General features: G+C 44.8%; 1 protein-coding gene across 1 annotated transcript in view; it reads left to right on the forward strand.

The window, feature by feature from the left end:
* The window catches only part of LOC126161276 (UDP-glucosyltransferase 2-like), an 80,175-nt gene extending 63,199 nt beyond the window's left edge, over positions 1 to 16,976 (forward strand). Inside the window, exons 5-6 of the mRNA XM_049917016.1 lie at positions 6,856 to 7,075; positions 16,314 to 16,976. Coding sequence (XP_049772973.1) covers positions 6,856 to 7,075; positions 16,314 to 16,599 — 506 coding nt within the window. The 3' untranslated portion in view covers positions 16,600 to 16,976. The remainder of the gene's footprint in view (positions 1 to 6,855; positions 7,076 to 16,313) is intronic.
* Positions 16,977 to 17,818: the final 842 nt, after the last annotated feature.

The raw sequence follows: 17,818 nt of genomic DNA on the forward strand, positions 1-17,818 counted from the left end.
ACTACTGACAGCCTTGGGAGAGCCAGATCTGACAAAACTCTACCATCTGGTGAGCAAGATGTATGAGACAGGCGAAATACCCTCAGACTTCAAGAAGAATATAATAAATCCAATCCCAAAGAAAGCAGGCGTTGACAGATGTCAAAATTACCGAACTATCAGTTTAATAAGTCACAGCTGCAAAATACTAACGCCAATTCTTTACAGACGATTGTAAAAACTGGTAGAAGCTGGCCTCGGGGAAGATCAGTTTGCATTCCGTAGAAATATGGGAACACGTGAGGCAATACTGACTCTACGACTTATTTTAGAAGCTGGATTAAGAAAAGGCAAACCTACGTTTCTAGCATTTGTAGACTTAGAGAAAGCTTTTGACAATGTTGACTGCAATACTCTCTTTCAAATTCTGAAGGTGGCAGGGATAAAATACAGAGAGCGAAAGGCTATTTACAATTTGTACAGAAAGCAGAAGGCAGTTATAAGGGTCTAGGGACATGAAAGGGAAGCAGTGGTTGGGAAGGGAGTGAGACAGGGTTGTAGCCTATCCCCGATGTTGATCAATCTGTATATTGAGCAAGCAGTAAAGGAAACAAAAGAAAACCTCGGAGTAGGTATTAAAATCCATGGAGAAGAAATAAAAACTTTGAGGTTTGCCGAAGACATTGTAATTCTGTCGGAGACAGCAAAGGACTTGGAAGAGCAGTTGAACGGAATGGACAGTGTCTTGAAAGGAGGGTATAAGATGAACATCAACAAAAGCAAAACGAGGATAATGGAATGTAGTCAAATTAAATCAGGTGACGCTGAGGGAATTAGATTAGGAAATGAGACACTTAAAGTAGGAAAGGAATTTTGCTGTTTGGGGAGCAAAATAACTGATGATGGTCGAAGTAGAGGATATAAAATGTACACTGGCAATGGCAAGGAAAGCATTTCTGAAGAAGAGAAATTTGTTAACACCGAGCATAGATTTCTGAAAGTTTTTGTATGGAGTGTGGCCTTGTATGGAAGTGAAACATGGACGATAAATAGTTTGGACAAGAAGAGAATAGAAGCTTTCGAAATGTGGTGCTACAGAAGAATGCTGAAGATTACAGGGGCAGAACACGTAACTAATGTGGAGGTATTGAATAGGATTGGGGAGAAGAGGAGTTTGTGGCACAACTTGACTAGAAGAAGGGATCGGTTGGTAGGACATGTTCTGAGGCATCAAGGTATCACCAATTTAGTATTGGAGGGCAGCGTGGAGGGTAAAAATCGGAGAGGGAGACCAAGAGATGAATACACTAAACAGATTCAGAAGGATGTAGGCTGCAGTAGGTACTGGTAGATGAAGAAGCTTGCACAGGATAGAGTAGCATGGAGAGCTGCATCAAACCGGTCTCAGGACTGAAGACCACAACAACAACAACATACGAAAGTGGAGATGAGTGGGTCACTTGGTCAGAAGATGGATTGTAGGGTGAGGGGGTAACAGAAAGTCAGGGTTTAGAAAAGACAGATCAGACAACATAAAGGGAGGTTGATAGATGAAGTGGGAGAACGTAAAGGAGCAGCATGGATGCGAGCCGCTCAGGAGAGTAAAACGAGGAACATTGTGGGGGCTTGTTTCATCTGTCAGGGGATGCTTATGACGATGACGCATCAGTGACAATGCACAAAAGAGCCTGCAGATTTCTCTGTTGGTTTCTGTGTTTTTGTGCGCACTGGCGTGTGCTTATAAAAACCACGCATAACGCATTCAGCTGTCTACATCAACATTCTCAAACACTTTCTCCTTCTTCGTTACACATAGATGTAATGCATTTGTATCAAGGCTGGTTTTGTATCCCGCCTGGGAGGCAGCACGTGGGTAAGGTTGAAAATGGTTCAAATGGCTCTGAGCACTATGGGACTTAACTGCTGAGGTAATCAGTCCACTAGAACTCAGAACTACTTAAACCTAACTAACCTAAGGACATCACACACATCCATGCCCGAGGCAGGATTCGAACCTGCGACCGTTGCGGTCGCGTGGTTCAAGACTGTAGCGCCTAAAACCGCTCGGCCACTCCGGCCGGCCGTGGGTAAGGAACAGGAACAGGAAAATCTCTGGGTACTGCAAATACGGTTTAAGCACCTTTACTAGTGGTAAACATATGCAAACATATTGCATGACTTGCAAGGTGGTGCGAAGTTGAAGCCCACCTGATGAAATGAGCTGAAGCAGTCGCGGAGCTCATAGACCTCGACAGCACCGGCTAGAGGGCGCTGTCGTCTGTGACTCTCGTAGTGCCAACTTAGCAGAGCGGACCCACGTTGTGGCATCGTAGCTATCGATACCACAGCTGGTTTTCCTTATTTTAGTTGCAAATAGGTTTTAGATAGCGTTTTCAGAGAATTCTCTCTCGCTCGCTGCTTCTAAGGCAGTAGTTTTCCGAATATGCTGCGGATTGGTGGAATAATTCAAGTTGTTGTTGTTGTGGTCTTCAGTCCTGAGACTGGTTTGATGCAGCTCTCCATGCTACTCTATCCTGTGCAAGCTTCTTCATCTCCCAGTACCTACTGCAACCTACATCCTTCTGAATCTGCTTAGTGTATTCATCTCTTGGTCTCCCCCTACGATTTTTACCCTCCACGCTGCCCTCCAATGTTAAATTCGTGATCCCTTGATGCCTCAGAACATGTCCTACCAACCGATCCGTTCTTCTGGTCAAGTTGTGCCACAAACTTCTCTTCTCCCCAATCCTATTCAATACTTCCTCATTAGTTATGTGATCTACCCATCTAATCTTCAGCATTGTTCTGTAGCACCACATTTCGAAAGCTTCTATTCTCTTCTTGTCCAAACTATTTACCGTCCATGTTTCACTTCCATACATGGCTACACTCCATACAAATACTTTCAGAAATGACTTCCTGACGCTTAAATATATACTCGATGTTAACAAATTTCTCTTCTTCAGAAACGCTTTCCTTGCCATTGCCAGTCTACATTTTATATCCTCTCTACTTCGACCATCATCAGTTATTTTGCTCCCCAAATAGCAAAACTCCTTTACTACTTGAAGTGTCTCATTTCCTAATCTAATACCCTCAACATCACCCGACTTAATTCGACTACATTCCATTACCCTCGTTTTGCTTTTGTTGATGTTCATCTTATATCCTCCCTTCAAGACACCATCCATTCCGTTCAACTGCACTTCCAAGTCCTTTGCTGTCTCCGACAGAATTACAATGTCATCGGCGAACCTCAACGTTTTTATTTCTTCTCCGTGGATTTTAATACCTACTCCGAATTTTTCTTTTGTTTCCTTTACTGCTTGCTCAATATACAGATTGAATAACATCGGGGAGAGGCTACAACCCTGTCTTACTCCCTTCCCAACCACTGCTTCCCTTTCATGTCCCTCGACTGTTATAACTGCCATCTGGTTTCTGTACAAATTGTAAATAGCCTTTCGCTCCCTGTATTTTACCCCTGCCACCTTCAGAATTTGAAAGAGAGTATTCCAGTCAACATTGTCAAAAGCTTTCTCTAAGTCTACAAATGCTAGAAACGTAGGTTTGCCTTTCCTTAATCTTTCTTCTAAGATAAGTCGTAAGGTCAGTATTGCCTCACGTGTTCCAGTATTTCTACGGAATCCAAACTGATCTTCCCCGAGGTCGGCTTCTACTAGTTTTTCCATTTGTCTGTATAGAATTCGTGTTAGTATTTTGCAGCTGTGGCTTATTAAACTGTATGACGACGTATTTCGAGAATATTTCTTTACAACTATTAAATATACTCCAAGATCTACATCCAAAGACCAGTCTGATTCTGGTAGAAGGATGCTATTACAGATGTCGTGACTGTTGGTTGTTGGTCAGTACTAGAAGATTTTTACACAAAGATGCAATATCATTTAAATTATGTCCCTATAAACACAAGTCGCTGTCCTTCACCCGCCTATCCCCTACCCTGGTCCCACTCCTGCACCAAATAGCTTTCTATTCCACCAACGTAATGACTAGTGTTTTTACACTTCTCTACAGCTTTTCCGCTGTCCTCCTCCCCCTCCCCCCAAACCACCCTACTGTGCATCTGGCAGTCCTACCCGGCCCTACACAGTTGCCGCATGCTCCCACAACCACTACACACTCCCCCCCTCCCCTCCCCGGCTGCCACTCCCCTCCACACCATAGCCTCCTGCCTACCACCACCACCCATGGATTGCTTCTTCCATCATCAGCAGTTGCTCACAGTCTGGACCCAGTGGTCAGAAACAGTGGTAATATACGTGTGTGTTTTGCTTGCATGAATGTGTGTGTTTTTCTACTTTGGAAGAAGGCCTTTTGGCCGAATTCTGAAATAACAGTCATTTTGTTGTGCCTGTCTGTGACTTAACATCACAACTGGTACTTCTCGTATCCAAAAATCATAGTTGCTAGGGATTCTCTCAAGAACTGCTCATCAACAAATGTTGTTTTTATAAGCCCACTACGAATAACCCTAGACGACACCTTTTGCAAAAGATCTAACCGATTTACTCAACTGCTTGTGCTGGGGTGGTGTGTAAAGTTTAGATTTTGACTCTCTACTGTAGGCTAACTACAATATTCTTCTGTTATTAGTACAAATTATCCATTGGTCAAGGGCTATCCCTTACAATTGACTCCATATGACTCACCGGAGATATGATACCCTGAAAATTCGCATTTACGCGAACATGGTTCTGGAACTTACAGCTACTGTGTACATCGTGCACGGATCAATACACTGGTGAATCTGTAGCCGTACAGTTTAAAATCTTTGTGGAACAAGATATCTTCTATGATAAAAAGCCTCAATTTACAAAGATCAAAAGGATTTCAGACGAAAAAGACACTCTGAATAACACTTGCTCTCCTATATTAAAACCTATATCAGTTTTTTGTCCTTCATTTCTCTTCAGGAACAGTCAATAGAGCAAGGCTGATTTCCTCCTCTTTCCAAAACCAAAACTGATATGGAGAGAAAGTTGGTTTCCTAGATTTTTATTTTTCGTAAACGTTTTTCATGGACCACCGCATTGAATTGCAATATATGAATAAGTGACTACAGAATTTGTGTTCTGCGAGATATGGGTTCCAACAGAATATTTTCGGGAAGGAGTGTGATACCAACTCTTAGTCACACAGTGTCCAACATACTATATTCCGAAGTGTTGTGCGAGGCTGCGGCAAAGCTTTCTCGTTCACTAACATGCTTACATCGTCTTTATTATCGCAGCGGAGCTACTTCAGAACTAAACAGAATCCAAAAAACCAAGGTTTGTATCAAAATCTACGAATACACTCCTGGAAATGGAAAAAAGAACACATTGACACCCGTGTGTCAGACCCACCATACTTGCTCCGGACACTGCGAGAGGGCTGTACAAGCAATGATCACTCGCACGGCACAGCGGACACACCAGGAACCGCGGTGTTGGCCGTCGAATGGCGCTAGCTGCGCAGCATTTGTGCACCGCCGCCGTCAGTGTCAGCCAGTTTGCCGTGGCATACGGAGCTCCATCGCAGTCTTTAACACTGCTAGCATGCCGCGACAGCGTGGACGTGAACCGTATGTGCAGTTGACGGACTTTGAGCGAGGGCGTATAGTGGGCATGCGGGAGGCCGGGTGGACGTACCGCCGAATTGCTCAACACGTGGGGCGTGAGGTCTCCACAGTACATCGATGTTGTCGCCAGTGGTCGGCGGAAGGTGCACGTGCCCGTCGACCTGGGACCGGACCGCAGCGACGCACGGATGCACGCCAAGACCGTAGGATCCTACGCAGTGCCGTAGGGGACCGCACTGCCACTTCCCAGCAAATTAGGGACACTGTTGCTCCTGGGGTATCGGCGAGGACCATTCGCAACCGTCTCCATGAAGCTGGGCTACGGTCCCGCACACCGTTAGGCCGTCTTCCGCTCACGCCCCAACATCGTGCAGCCCGCCTTCAGTGGTGTCGCGACAGGCGTGAATGGAGGGACGAATGGAGACGTGTCGTCTTCAGCGATGAGAGTCGCTTCTGCCTTGGTGCCAATGATGGTCGTATGCGTGTTTGGCAACATGCAGGTGAGCGCCACAATCAGGACTGCATACGACCGAGGCACACAGGGCCAACACCCGGCATCATGGTGTGGGGAGCGATCTCCTACACTGGCCGTACACCACTGGTGATCGTCGAGGGGACACTGAATAGTGCACGATACATCCAAACCGTCATCGAACCCATCGTTCTACCATTCCTAGACCGGCAAGGGAACTTGCTGTTCCAACAGGACAATGCACGTCCGCATGTATCCCGTGCCACCCAACGTGCTCTAGAAGGTGTAAGTCAACTACCCTGGCCAGCAAGATCTCCGGATCTGTCCCCCATTGAGCATGTTTGGGACTGGATGAAGCGTCGTCTCACGCGGTCTGCACGTCCAGCACGAACGCTGGTCCAACTGAGGCGCCAGGTGGAAATGGCATGGCAAGCCGTTCCACAGGACTACATCCAGCATCTCTACGATCGTCTCCATGGGAGAATAGCAGCCTGCATTGCTGCGAAAGGTGGATATACACTGTACTAGTGCCGACATTGTGCATGCTCTGTTGCCTGTGTCTATGTGCCTGTGGTTCTGTCAGTGTGATCATGTGATGTATCTGACCCCAGGAATGTGTCAATAAAGTTTCCCCTTCCTGGGACAATGAATTCACGGTGTTCTTATTTCAATTTCCAGGAGTGTATATTGGAAATTTATGCAGGGTTAAAAAGGTTGAAAAATGCGCATTTATCTTTGCATAGTAAACCTTCTAACCATTTGAAATGCCATAGCACTGTGACACACTCTACAAGTTCAATATGGCGTATTTTTCCCGCAGCTCATCCAAACGTCCGCCTCTTCATAATGCAAGGAGGTCTCCAGAGCATGAACGAGGCGACGTACCACGCTGTTCCACTTGTGGTCATACCTTTCTTCGCCGACCAGCCGCACAACGCTGCCAAGATTTCGCAGGCGGAGATCGGCGTCAGGCTGGACTACCATGACGTCACTAAGGACAACCTGCTGGCCGCTGTACGGACCGTTCTGGATGAACCAAAGTAAGTCACTCAAAGCTCCAGGGCAAATACAGTATCAGATCATCTGTCTAGTGGACGATAGTACGGGGTGTACACAAATTTCGCCTTTTTGACCGTTTGTATTCTGCTGGCGATATTTTCATTGAGCAGTCCCAACGTCTGTGGAGGAATTGCACCACATTCTTCTTTAAGAGCCGAAACCTGTGAAGATAGAAATGTTGGAGGCTGGGGCCTGGAACGAAGTCGGCATTGAACTCATCCAGAAGATTTTCCATTCGATTCAGAGCAGGACTCTGGGCGTTTCGTGAATAGTATTGTCCACAAATTATTACCTCACAGATGCTGATGTACCACAGAGTTCACTTTTGTGCTAATACAACCAGTCAACGTCTCCGAACTATTCCTCCACTGTACGCACTACACACCGCTGTAAAACGCCTTCACATCCTTCCGTGTTCAGCGCTTTCTTAAGTGCAGTGAGGGGACCACGCCCTAATCGCCGAAACACCCCAAATACTGCAACACCACCGCTTCCTTGCTCCAGGGTTGGCAGTACACATGGTGCTACGTATTCGCCAGACCCAATCCCTTCATCCGACTGCCACAGGACATTGCGTGAGTCACTACATCAAATCACTTGTTTCAAGTCGTCCATTGTCCGGTGACGCCCCTCTTTGTACCATCTCCACCGTCACTTAGCACTGCCTGGGCTTATGTAAAGCTGTTAGACCAACGTACCATCTTTTTTTAACACCTTACACACAGTCACCATGCACTAGTTGGTCTTCTGGTAGCACTATGGAGCTCACGAGTGATTCCTTCGGCTGATGTTATGCTATTTTCTTACAACGAACCTCTACAATCGTTCCTGCCCGTCAGTACCGGACGTCTGTCTAGTGTTGATTTAGTTTTCATTGTTCCTTCGCGTTTCCACTTCACATTCACAGGGTTGAAAGGTCCCTGACGGGTTTGACACTCGTGTGACATTTAGCGACTATTCCATTTTCTACCCTCTCATGATCGGCTTATTCCCTTGTTACAGCTTCTCTAGTTGAACATAATACTGCTCGCCTCGTTTTATACTGGTAGACTCGCTTCTCGTGACACCTGGTGGTCACTTCCGTATTACGTTAGGCTGTCCAGATACTTTTGGTCGCATGATGCAGCAGTTCTCAAACTTTTGGCTGTGGAACATTTTCAAGTGCTTGACCTGAGAGATGTGGACCCGTGAGGTTTTCCACGTCCGACTATTCCGAACCAGCAAACTGACTGGGTTCAAGACCCGTAGCATCTGGTAGGGTCCCACGAACGTGTTGATAACTTTATCGAGATTTTGTCTTTCCGTAGACCCCCTGCCGCAATACTACGAATGAAAACTGTCGCCCCTGGCTGGACCTTAAATGGACGGCGCCCGTCATTGTAGTGCTGCGCTAGTATCCGGTGAGCGAGTTCCCTATTTTCCCTAGCACGTTTCCAATTCTGCTGAATGAGCTTGCTGGTCACCTCCTCGGGCAGTAAATGATTGATGGATCACAAACTGGCGAGGGGGAGTTCAAAGCATCAGGAAGAGAGTGTGGCAGCCTTACTCGCTTCGTGGTGGGCGGAGTTGAAGGCTAAGTACAACCAAGGGATCGTGGAAGGCTATAAGAGCGGCCTTAAGATTGCGGTTCACTCTCTGCGCAAATGAAGGTCGCGGGTAGTAGGAAATAGTAGTGACAAAATCTCTTAAACTGCCGCGACATGAAAGCAGGGGCGTTATCACTAACAAGGGACCCTGATGAACCAAACATCGAAAAAATGTTAGTCAGATGGCGGATCGTTAAACCCTCTGTTGTTCCACTACTAGGGATGAGCCATACAAAGCGTGTGAACGCATCCACCACTACCAATATACGTCTATTGTCATTCCGCGTTCTCGGTAATGGTCCGATATAATCAATGAACACCTTGTCCATTGGTGCATTCTCCCTGGTAGATTGTAGCAACCGTCTCCTCCCATTAGATCTGGGTTTGGACTCCTTACAAACATGGCATTGCTCTACTAATCTATGAATGTCCTTATACAATGTCGCCCAGGTTAGATGCTCCCGAATCTTAGCAATAGTCTTGCCGACTCCCAAGTGGCCTCCCACCACAGAATTATGGAAATAATGGAAAATCGCAGGGACTAGTTCACTCGGCAGACAAATCTTAACCCTTCCGTCGCTCTTAGTTTAGTAGCATACGATGTCCTTTTCTATACTATACTGTAGCCCTCCTTGAAGCAGCTGTTTCATGGGACTCGAGGTGGGTTCCATGGCCTACTTGTCTCTCAAACTGCCAAACAACTCCGAAACTTCAGTTAGAACACCCATAACCAAACTTACATTCCCCTACGCCAGTAGTATCCTAGTCTTCTTCCTGTACCTCCTCAAACATCCTACTCAGCGCGTCCGGTATATAATTTTCCGTTCCCCTTATACGCTTAACGCTGAAACTGAAAGCTGATATGCGGACTGCCCACCAGATGATACGTCTGGTTTTCCTGGGCGGGCCAGTAGCCAGCTTAATGCCTGGTTGTCGGTCTCCAAGTCAAAATGTCTATGTTATAGGTAGAAACGAAACCTTTCTAAAGCGAAGAGTACCGCCAACGCTTGCCATATGTAGACAGAATATCTTAACTCGGCAGGCGAGAGCGTCCTGGATGCGTACGCTATCGGACGACGCAGCACAGCTGACACACCAGAAATAGACGCGTCCGTCGCAACAATAAAACGTTAACCAAAATCTGGTACAGCCAACAAAGGTGGGTTGGCTAAGGCCTCCTTAATAGCATCAACTGCAGATTGCTGGGATTCGCCTCACTGAAAATCAACGTTCTTCTTCCGAGGTTGGTTTAGTGGAGCAGCTAATTGCGGAAAATGGGGACACAAATTTATGGAAGAAATTAGCCATCCCTATAAATCGGGTAACTCCCTTCTTAGTCTTAGGAGGCGGAAACCTATGTACACTGCTGGCCAGCGTAAATGCAACACTCTGAAGGAAGCATCCGAATCAAGTGAAATTTACACCATGAGTTTTCAGCGATGAGATATGCAACTGATTAGAATTTCAGCGCAGACGCACATCACGCGCGCCTGTGGCGCCACCTCATAGCGCCATTTAAGGTTTGGCGATTTCGACGAGTGTACGTTCGGCACATGTGTTTACCTTGTTGTTGTTTCACAAGACGATCAGTTATGCCTCGTAGACAACAGCGAACATCTTTTGATCAAGTATCCGAGTTCGACAGAGGAAGGATAGTGGCTTACCGAGATTGTGGATTATCATACAGAGAAATCGCTAGTCGTGTTGGACGAAACCAAACAACTGTAATGCGGATATGTGACCGTTGGATGCAGGAGGGTACGACGGACCGACGTGGTCGATCGCATTCACCTCGGTGCACCACTGCACGTGCTGATAGGCAAATTGTGCGCATGGCAGTGACGGATCGCTCAGTGACATCCCGAACCATAGAACAGCACATTGCGTCTGTAAGGCATCATCCAATGTCTGCGCGTACCATTCGACGTCGTTTACAGCAGAGTGGTCTGTCCGCAAGACGTCCATTGACGCAGAACCACAGACGTCTCCGTCGCCAATGGTGTGATGACAGACGGATGTGGACGGCAGAATGGAATGACGTTGTCTTTACTGACGAGGCACGCTTCTGTCTGCAGCACCACGATGGTCGGATTCGAGTGTGGAGACACCGTGGAGAGAGGATGCTGGACAGCTGCATTATGCACCGCCACACTGGTCTTGCACCGGGTATTATGGTATGGGACGGTATTGGATATTACTCTCGCACGCCTCTAGTACGCATTGCCGGTACTTTAAATAGCCGGCGCTACATATCCGAGGTGCTGGAGCCAGTTGTCCTTCCTTACCTTCAGGGCTCGGCCACAGCCATATTTCAACACGATAATGCGCGACCACACGTGGCACACATTGTCCAAAGGTTCTTCGTCAATAACCAGATTGAACTGCTTCCCTGGCCGGCTCGCTCTCCGGATATTTCGCCGATAGAAAACATGTGGTCCATGGTTGCTCAACGAGTGACCCAGATTACATCCCCAGCTGCCACACCAGATGATCTTCGGCAACGTGTGGAAGCTGCTTGGGCTGCTGTACCCCAGGAACACATCCAACGTCTCTTTGACTCAATGCCGAGACGTGTGGCAGCGGTGATCTCCAACAATGGCGGCTACTCTGGCTACTGATTCTGGCAGGAACCACATGTCACAGACGTCTGTAAACGTAATCATTTGATACTTGGTCAACATGTTATCTACAAAATAAATTTTGTTGTGCTACCTCTAGTCTTTCTTGGTGTTGCATTTACGGTGGCCAGCAGTGTAGATCCCTCGTTCTCCCACGGTCAATCCTCACGCCCCCTGCTGAGACCAAAAGACTCTAAAACGAAATCACCTAGCGTGCCAGACTTATCTCAGAAGGCTTGACCGTGAGCCCAGCTTCCCGCAAGCGGAGTAAGACTTGCTCCAAATGCTGAAGGTGCTCCTCAAACGTAAGACTATATACTACTACATCGTCAAGGTAATTATAAACAAAATAGTACTTGACATCCTTAAGACGTTATCTAGCAGTCGAGACAACCCGAATGGCACCCGAATAAACTCATAAGAGTTCCAGTCCTTGCTAAACGCAGTGACTGGTTTAGTGAAGTTGGGCATCATGTGGGCTATTGCGCACAGTTTGAGTTGTAACACGACGTCCTGAGGCTGCACCAAAAGCATTATTCAACATGGTGGCGTTGCTGTCAGGGTTCCTCCGAGCCACAATTCATAGGTAGCGGTCATCCACTGCATTGGTAGTCCTTGGGCGGCCTGAGCGAGGCATGTCATCGACAGTCCTCTGTTTCATAACCATGTCCGAACAACAACGCTTTGGTTCAATGCTAGACGCCTGGACACTTCCCCTGTTGAGAGTCCTTCCTGGCACAAAGTAACAATGCGGACACACTCGAACCGCGTTATTGACCGTGTAGGCATGATTTAACTGGAGACAACACAAGCCGTGTACGTCCTTCCTGGTGCAATGACTGGAACTGATCGGCTGTCGGACCTGCTCATGCTTGGTTGTTTACATCTTTCGGCGGGTTTAGTGACATCTCTGAACAGTCAAACAGACTGTGTCTGTGATACAATACCCGCAGTCAAAGTCTATCTTGAGGAGTTCTGGGAACCGGGATGATGCAAAACTGTTTTTGATATGTGTATGTTTCGAGCACAGTGTTTTGTAGTGAAATATGCACTGTAGGAAAACCTGAAACAGAAGATAATCGAAGCATTTGAGACGTGGTGTTACAGAAGAATCATGAAAATTAGGTGCACTGATAAGGTAAGGAATGAGCAGGTTATTCGCAGAATTCGGATATGAAAGAAATATGTTGTTGAAAACACCTACAAGAAGAAGGGAAAGTGGATGAGAGATCCGTTAAGACATCAGTAAATAACTTCCATAGTACTAGTGGGGGTGTAGAGGGTAAAAATTATCGAGGGAGATAGAGATCGGAATAGGTCCAGCAAATAATGGATGACGTAGGTTGCAAGTGCTACTGTGAGATAAAATGATTGGTACAGTTGGGATCTGATGCTACAGAAGAATGATGAAAATTAGGTGCACTGACAAGGTAAGGAATGTGCAGTTTATTCGCAGAATTGGTACAGAAAGAAATATGTGGAAAACATTTAGTAGAAGAAGAACCAGTTAGAAAGTGGTTGGCGACTATATATGAATATTCCTCTATCCGTCTCCGAGTATCAGTAATAGTGATGACGCAGCAACTTCACTTGTGACATTTCGGAACAAATCTCTGTGACTGGACGGCGGATGTAAAGGACAACAGCCACCGGAGTTAACGTCGGTCTCATATCACGTTCGGAATCATCTACTAGCTGCTCCTTTCTGAGGGTGCACCAATATTATCACTGGTTTTGATATATAAAACAGTTTTTCCGGTGACAAGCGTCTGAACACGTCCTTTATCGTTGTTGGAAAGGTGCAATCTGTATTAAACTCCAAGGTATTTTCAGTGTTTCAGACACTTTGCTGCAAACGTTCTCTTTACTCACGTAGGAGACATTATGCATTACAATGGTCTAATCTCGTGCCTGACTGCAGTTGGAGTGCCACCTTCGGTCGTTGACTAGAAGTCCGGCCCAGGTAAATGGGGCCTCCCTCGACAAGAGATGTCGACTAGGATCGAATGTGAACGTTAATATGAGGAGAAAACTTCCGAGAACATATGCCTGCAGCAAAGCATTGTTTGAAAGTGAATCATGCACTGTGAGAAAACCGGCAAAGAAGAGACATGGATGATGAGGTTCTCCACAGAATCTGCGAGAAAAGGAATTTCTGGATGTAACTCACAAGAAGGATGGGCAGGTTTATAGGACAGGAAATATCTTCCATGGTACTGTGAAACGTCCCCTTAGAAAAATTAATGAATTACTGTGCTGATAAACCGCTTACGTTATTTGATTTTCAAACAGCTGAGCAAAACTGAACGTAGTCAGACATTTTTCTCTTTACTTATTCTGATGATGGCTAAACTGACACACAATATTTTTAGCGCAACGCAGTCTGACTTTCAATAATCCCTACAAAAGAATGGCCCTGACTAACAATAACCTATACCATTCATGAATCACTTACCTCACAAAAATCTTCGTTACTTGAATTACTGCAATACAGCGAGCGCCAATACTGCCAGCTAAATAAAAGATTCTAACTACTGAAGGCACTAACTACTGATAGACATTCTTACCAAATGAAAGATTTTGATAGAGAACAAACAATGTATTTACCTTAATAGCGTTCAAAAGTCATTATATATATATATATATATATCAGTTCATGACAACCAGTCTTACAAATTTACTGTCTCTGATGTTCACACGTCCAGATCATCCGCTCACAAAACTCCGCCATCTCTCTCCCCACATCCACCACTGCTGGCGGCTCACCTCCAACTGCGCAACGCTACGCGCTGTTCACACCCAACACCGCAACACCACCATAGTAAATATTCCAATAATGCAAACCAGCCGCAGATTGCACACAGCACAGTCAGTAATTTTCATACAGAGCGTTACGTGGCGTTACCAACATAAATACCTAAACAGCCTACTTACATAGCCCCCATGCCACACACTAAAAATTTTACAAATTGTTTTGGGCAGTGGCCAATACAGATTTGTAAAAATTTTTCATAATTACAATAACAAAGAAATCAAATGCACACACTTATTGATGTACTGTTGGTCAAAAGCAAAGATTTTCTCACAGTCCATAAAGACAGTCCTGATCGTTAATCACATTAAAATTGCAGTGTTGTTCTCTGATTTTGTTCCATCGTGTCTAACTGTTGCTGAGTTTGTCTCTGATTTTGTTCCATTGTGCCTAACTTTTGAAGCTTTTGTCCCATTTGTTTCTGATTTTGTTCAAGCGTTGTGTCTAACTTTTGTAGCCTTTTGTCCCATTTGTTGCATTAACTGTAATAACAATGCACTGGTGTTTGAAACATGTTCCTCAGTGCTATTCGGCAGTGCATTTGAACCGGCAATATTCACATTTTGAAAAGCAGAAAATTTGTCTTGACTTATTTGAGAAAACGGTGAGGACGCAAAACCTAAGTCTACAGTATTTGCAAGATTGTGTCCTGTCATTTCGGATTCCTGAGGCGAGCTGTTGCCGACCGATCGATCGATCGACAATGCTTCCCTGTTCACTAATTGTTTCACTGTCTACAGCATTATTTGCAGAACGCTCCATTTCCCTACGTACAGTTACCAAATTACTACTTTGAACATTAGTTAATTCACTTCACAGTGGCGCAAACACACTGCTTTCGTCTTCACCGTCATTTCTCAGTTTACTTTGGAGCCTAATATTACGTTTTTCACACGCCATTACTGTCACAATATTTCACATGATAACACAGAAAAGCACAATTTGAAGAGCAAAATAAGAAAACACCTTAACGTAGCATTGAAGATAATATCTCGTCAATTCCAAGCGCAGCTGCGAAATACTTGGTGCAAATCTACATGGATGCCACACCTGTTTTACTGTACAACAATGAAAAACTACGACTACAAAGGAAATTCTCTCTATAATTATGCACTAGCAATAAACAATATTTACACCAATTACACAAACTAGAAGAAAAAATCAGAAGATTCCAGAATCCTGCCATGGTCGCCATATGAAACGTCCCCTTAGAAAAATTAATGAATTACTGTGCTGATAAACCCCTTACGTTATTTGATTTTCAAACAGCTGTGCAAAACTGAACGTACTCATACATTTTTCCCTTTACTTATTTTGTTCCACACTAAACTGGCACACAATATTTGTAGTGCAACGCAATCTGACTTTCAATAATAGCTACAAAAGAATGGCCCTGACCAATAATCTATACCTTTCATGAATCACTTACCACACAAAAATCTTCGTTACTCGAATTACTGCAATACAGCGAGTGCCAATACTGCCAGATCAGTAAATGATTCTAACTACTGAAGTCACTAACTACTGACAGGCACAGTTAGCAAATGAAAGATTTTGATAGAGAACAAACAATGTATTTACCTTAATAATAATAATATATATATATATATATATATATCAGTTCATGACAACCAGTCTTATAAATTTACTGTCTCTGATGGACACACGTCCTGATCATCCACTCACAAAACTCCGCCATCTCTCTCCCCACATCCACCACTGCTGGCGGCTCACCTCCAACTGCGCAACGCTACGCGCTGTTCACACCCAACACCGCAACAGTACGACAGTAAATATTCCAACAATGCAAACCGGCCACAGACTGCACACAGCACAGTCAGTGATTTTCATACAGAGCGCTACATGGCGTTTCCAACATAAAACCCTGAACAGCCTACTAACAACTGGAGCGAGTAAATACTGTAGGGTTAAGTAAAGATAGGAATACATGCAACAAATAATTTAGGACATTATAAGTGCCACTCTGAGATGAAGAGGTTGCCCACAGAGTCAGGAGACTGACAGGAAGAAAATGAACACAATTACGCTCGGTCCGAAACTACTAAGCTGGTCAACGATCGTATTTTCTTCCTTTTCCCGTCTACGTTTTTAATGTTGTCGTGATTGGTAATTCTGTATCGCTGTACGAGAATGTTTTTGAGTCAACCTTCGGCTCTTATCCCATTGTATCTTATTTCCACAGATACGCAGAAAACATGAAGAGACTTTCTGCCGTATACCGCGAGCACAAGGCGGACTCCCTGGAGCGGGCGGTGTGGTGGGTGGAGTACGTGATCCGCCACAGGGGGGCCCCACACCTGCGCAGCGCAGCCCTCGACCTGCACTGGTGGCAGCTGCTGCTGCTCGACGTCATCGCTTTCGTTCTGGCGGTCGCCGGCCTCACACTCTGCCTCGTCTACTTCGTCACGCGGCAGGTGGTATCCAGCTTCAAAGGCAGCAAACAGAAACAGAAGCAGAAGAAACAGTGATGTTCTCCAGACAGTGTTAAGCAGTCGCTGTATCTCAGCCAAGTTTACTACAGTCCTGAACCTTTAAAGACGTTTCTTGGAGAGGGAAATCATGAACTGTGTCAGATGATACGTATCATGCCACTGAAACACTACTGTCAGATTTGTGTAACACCTTTTCATGAGAGCGGTGGTGCCAATGCAGATAGCGTTTTGCGGTGGAAACAGATTCTAGTCTTCGTTGTTTTTTGTAAATCTCACATTTGTGCAGTAGCGTAATATCTCTCCCTTTATTTTTTTAGACATTTTGTTGTTTGACTATCCACCTAGTTTCAGAAATAAACATAATATGTAACCCCTTTTCGGATACAATTCACAATTATTTCCTTTTCCAAACTGTTAGCATTTCGTAAATACACAAGAACAACAGTTTAAATCGTACATTAACTGTAATTTAAAATTATCATAGAAGTTAATTTATACTACAACAACAGTAACATCACAATAGATATGGAAGACGACTGAATTATTAATATCTACATAAGTGTGTACATAATAAATGAACTAAGTACACATCTTACGTTAGACCTGTGACTTACTGTTGGACAAGCATTTAGAAAGTGATCTGTAGAGATTTTGTCTAGAGAATGCTGAATTTCTCTACTCTGTATCACTATCGGGAGGTATACTCACTTTTTTGAATAAATTTTTTCTTTTGTATATCATCGACTTATAAATAAGCGAAAAACAATATAGTGTTTAAATAAATATTGCAGTTAATAACAGTGTACCTCAACCATGCTTTACACACACACACACACACACACACATATATATATATATATATATATATATATATATATATATATATATATATACACACATAGACACACACTACTGGCCATTAAAATTGCTACACCACGAAGATGACTTGCTGCAGATGCGAAATTAAACCGACAGCTAGAAAATGCTGTGATATGCAAATGATTAGCTTTTCAGAGCATTCAGACAAGATTGGCGCCGGTGGCGACCCCTACAACGTCTGACAAGAGCAAAGTTTCCTACCCATTTCTCATACACAAACAGCAGTTGACCAGCGTTGCCTGGTGAAACGTTGTTGTCATGCCTCATGTAAGGTGGAGAAACGCGTACCATCACGTTTCCGTCTTTGATAAAGGCCGAAATGTAGCCTATCGTGATTGCGATTTATCGTGTCGCGACATTGCTGCTCGCGTTGGTC

This window comes from Schistocerca cancellata, chromosome 2, assembly GCF_023864275.1.
Source record: "Schistocerca cancellata isolate TAMUIC-IGC-003103 chromosome 2, iqSchCanc2.1, whole genome shotgun sequence".
Classification (NCBI taxonomy): domain Eukaryota; kingdom Metazoa; phylum Arthropoda; class Insecta; order Orthoptera; family Acrididae; genus Schistocerca; species Schistocerca cancellata.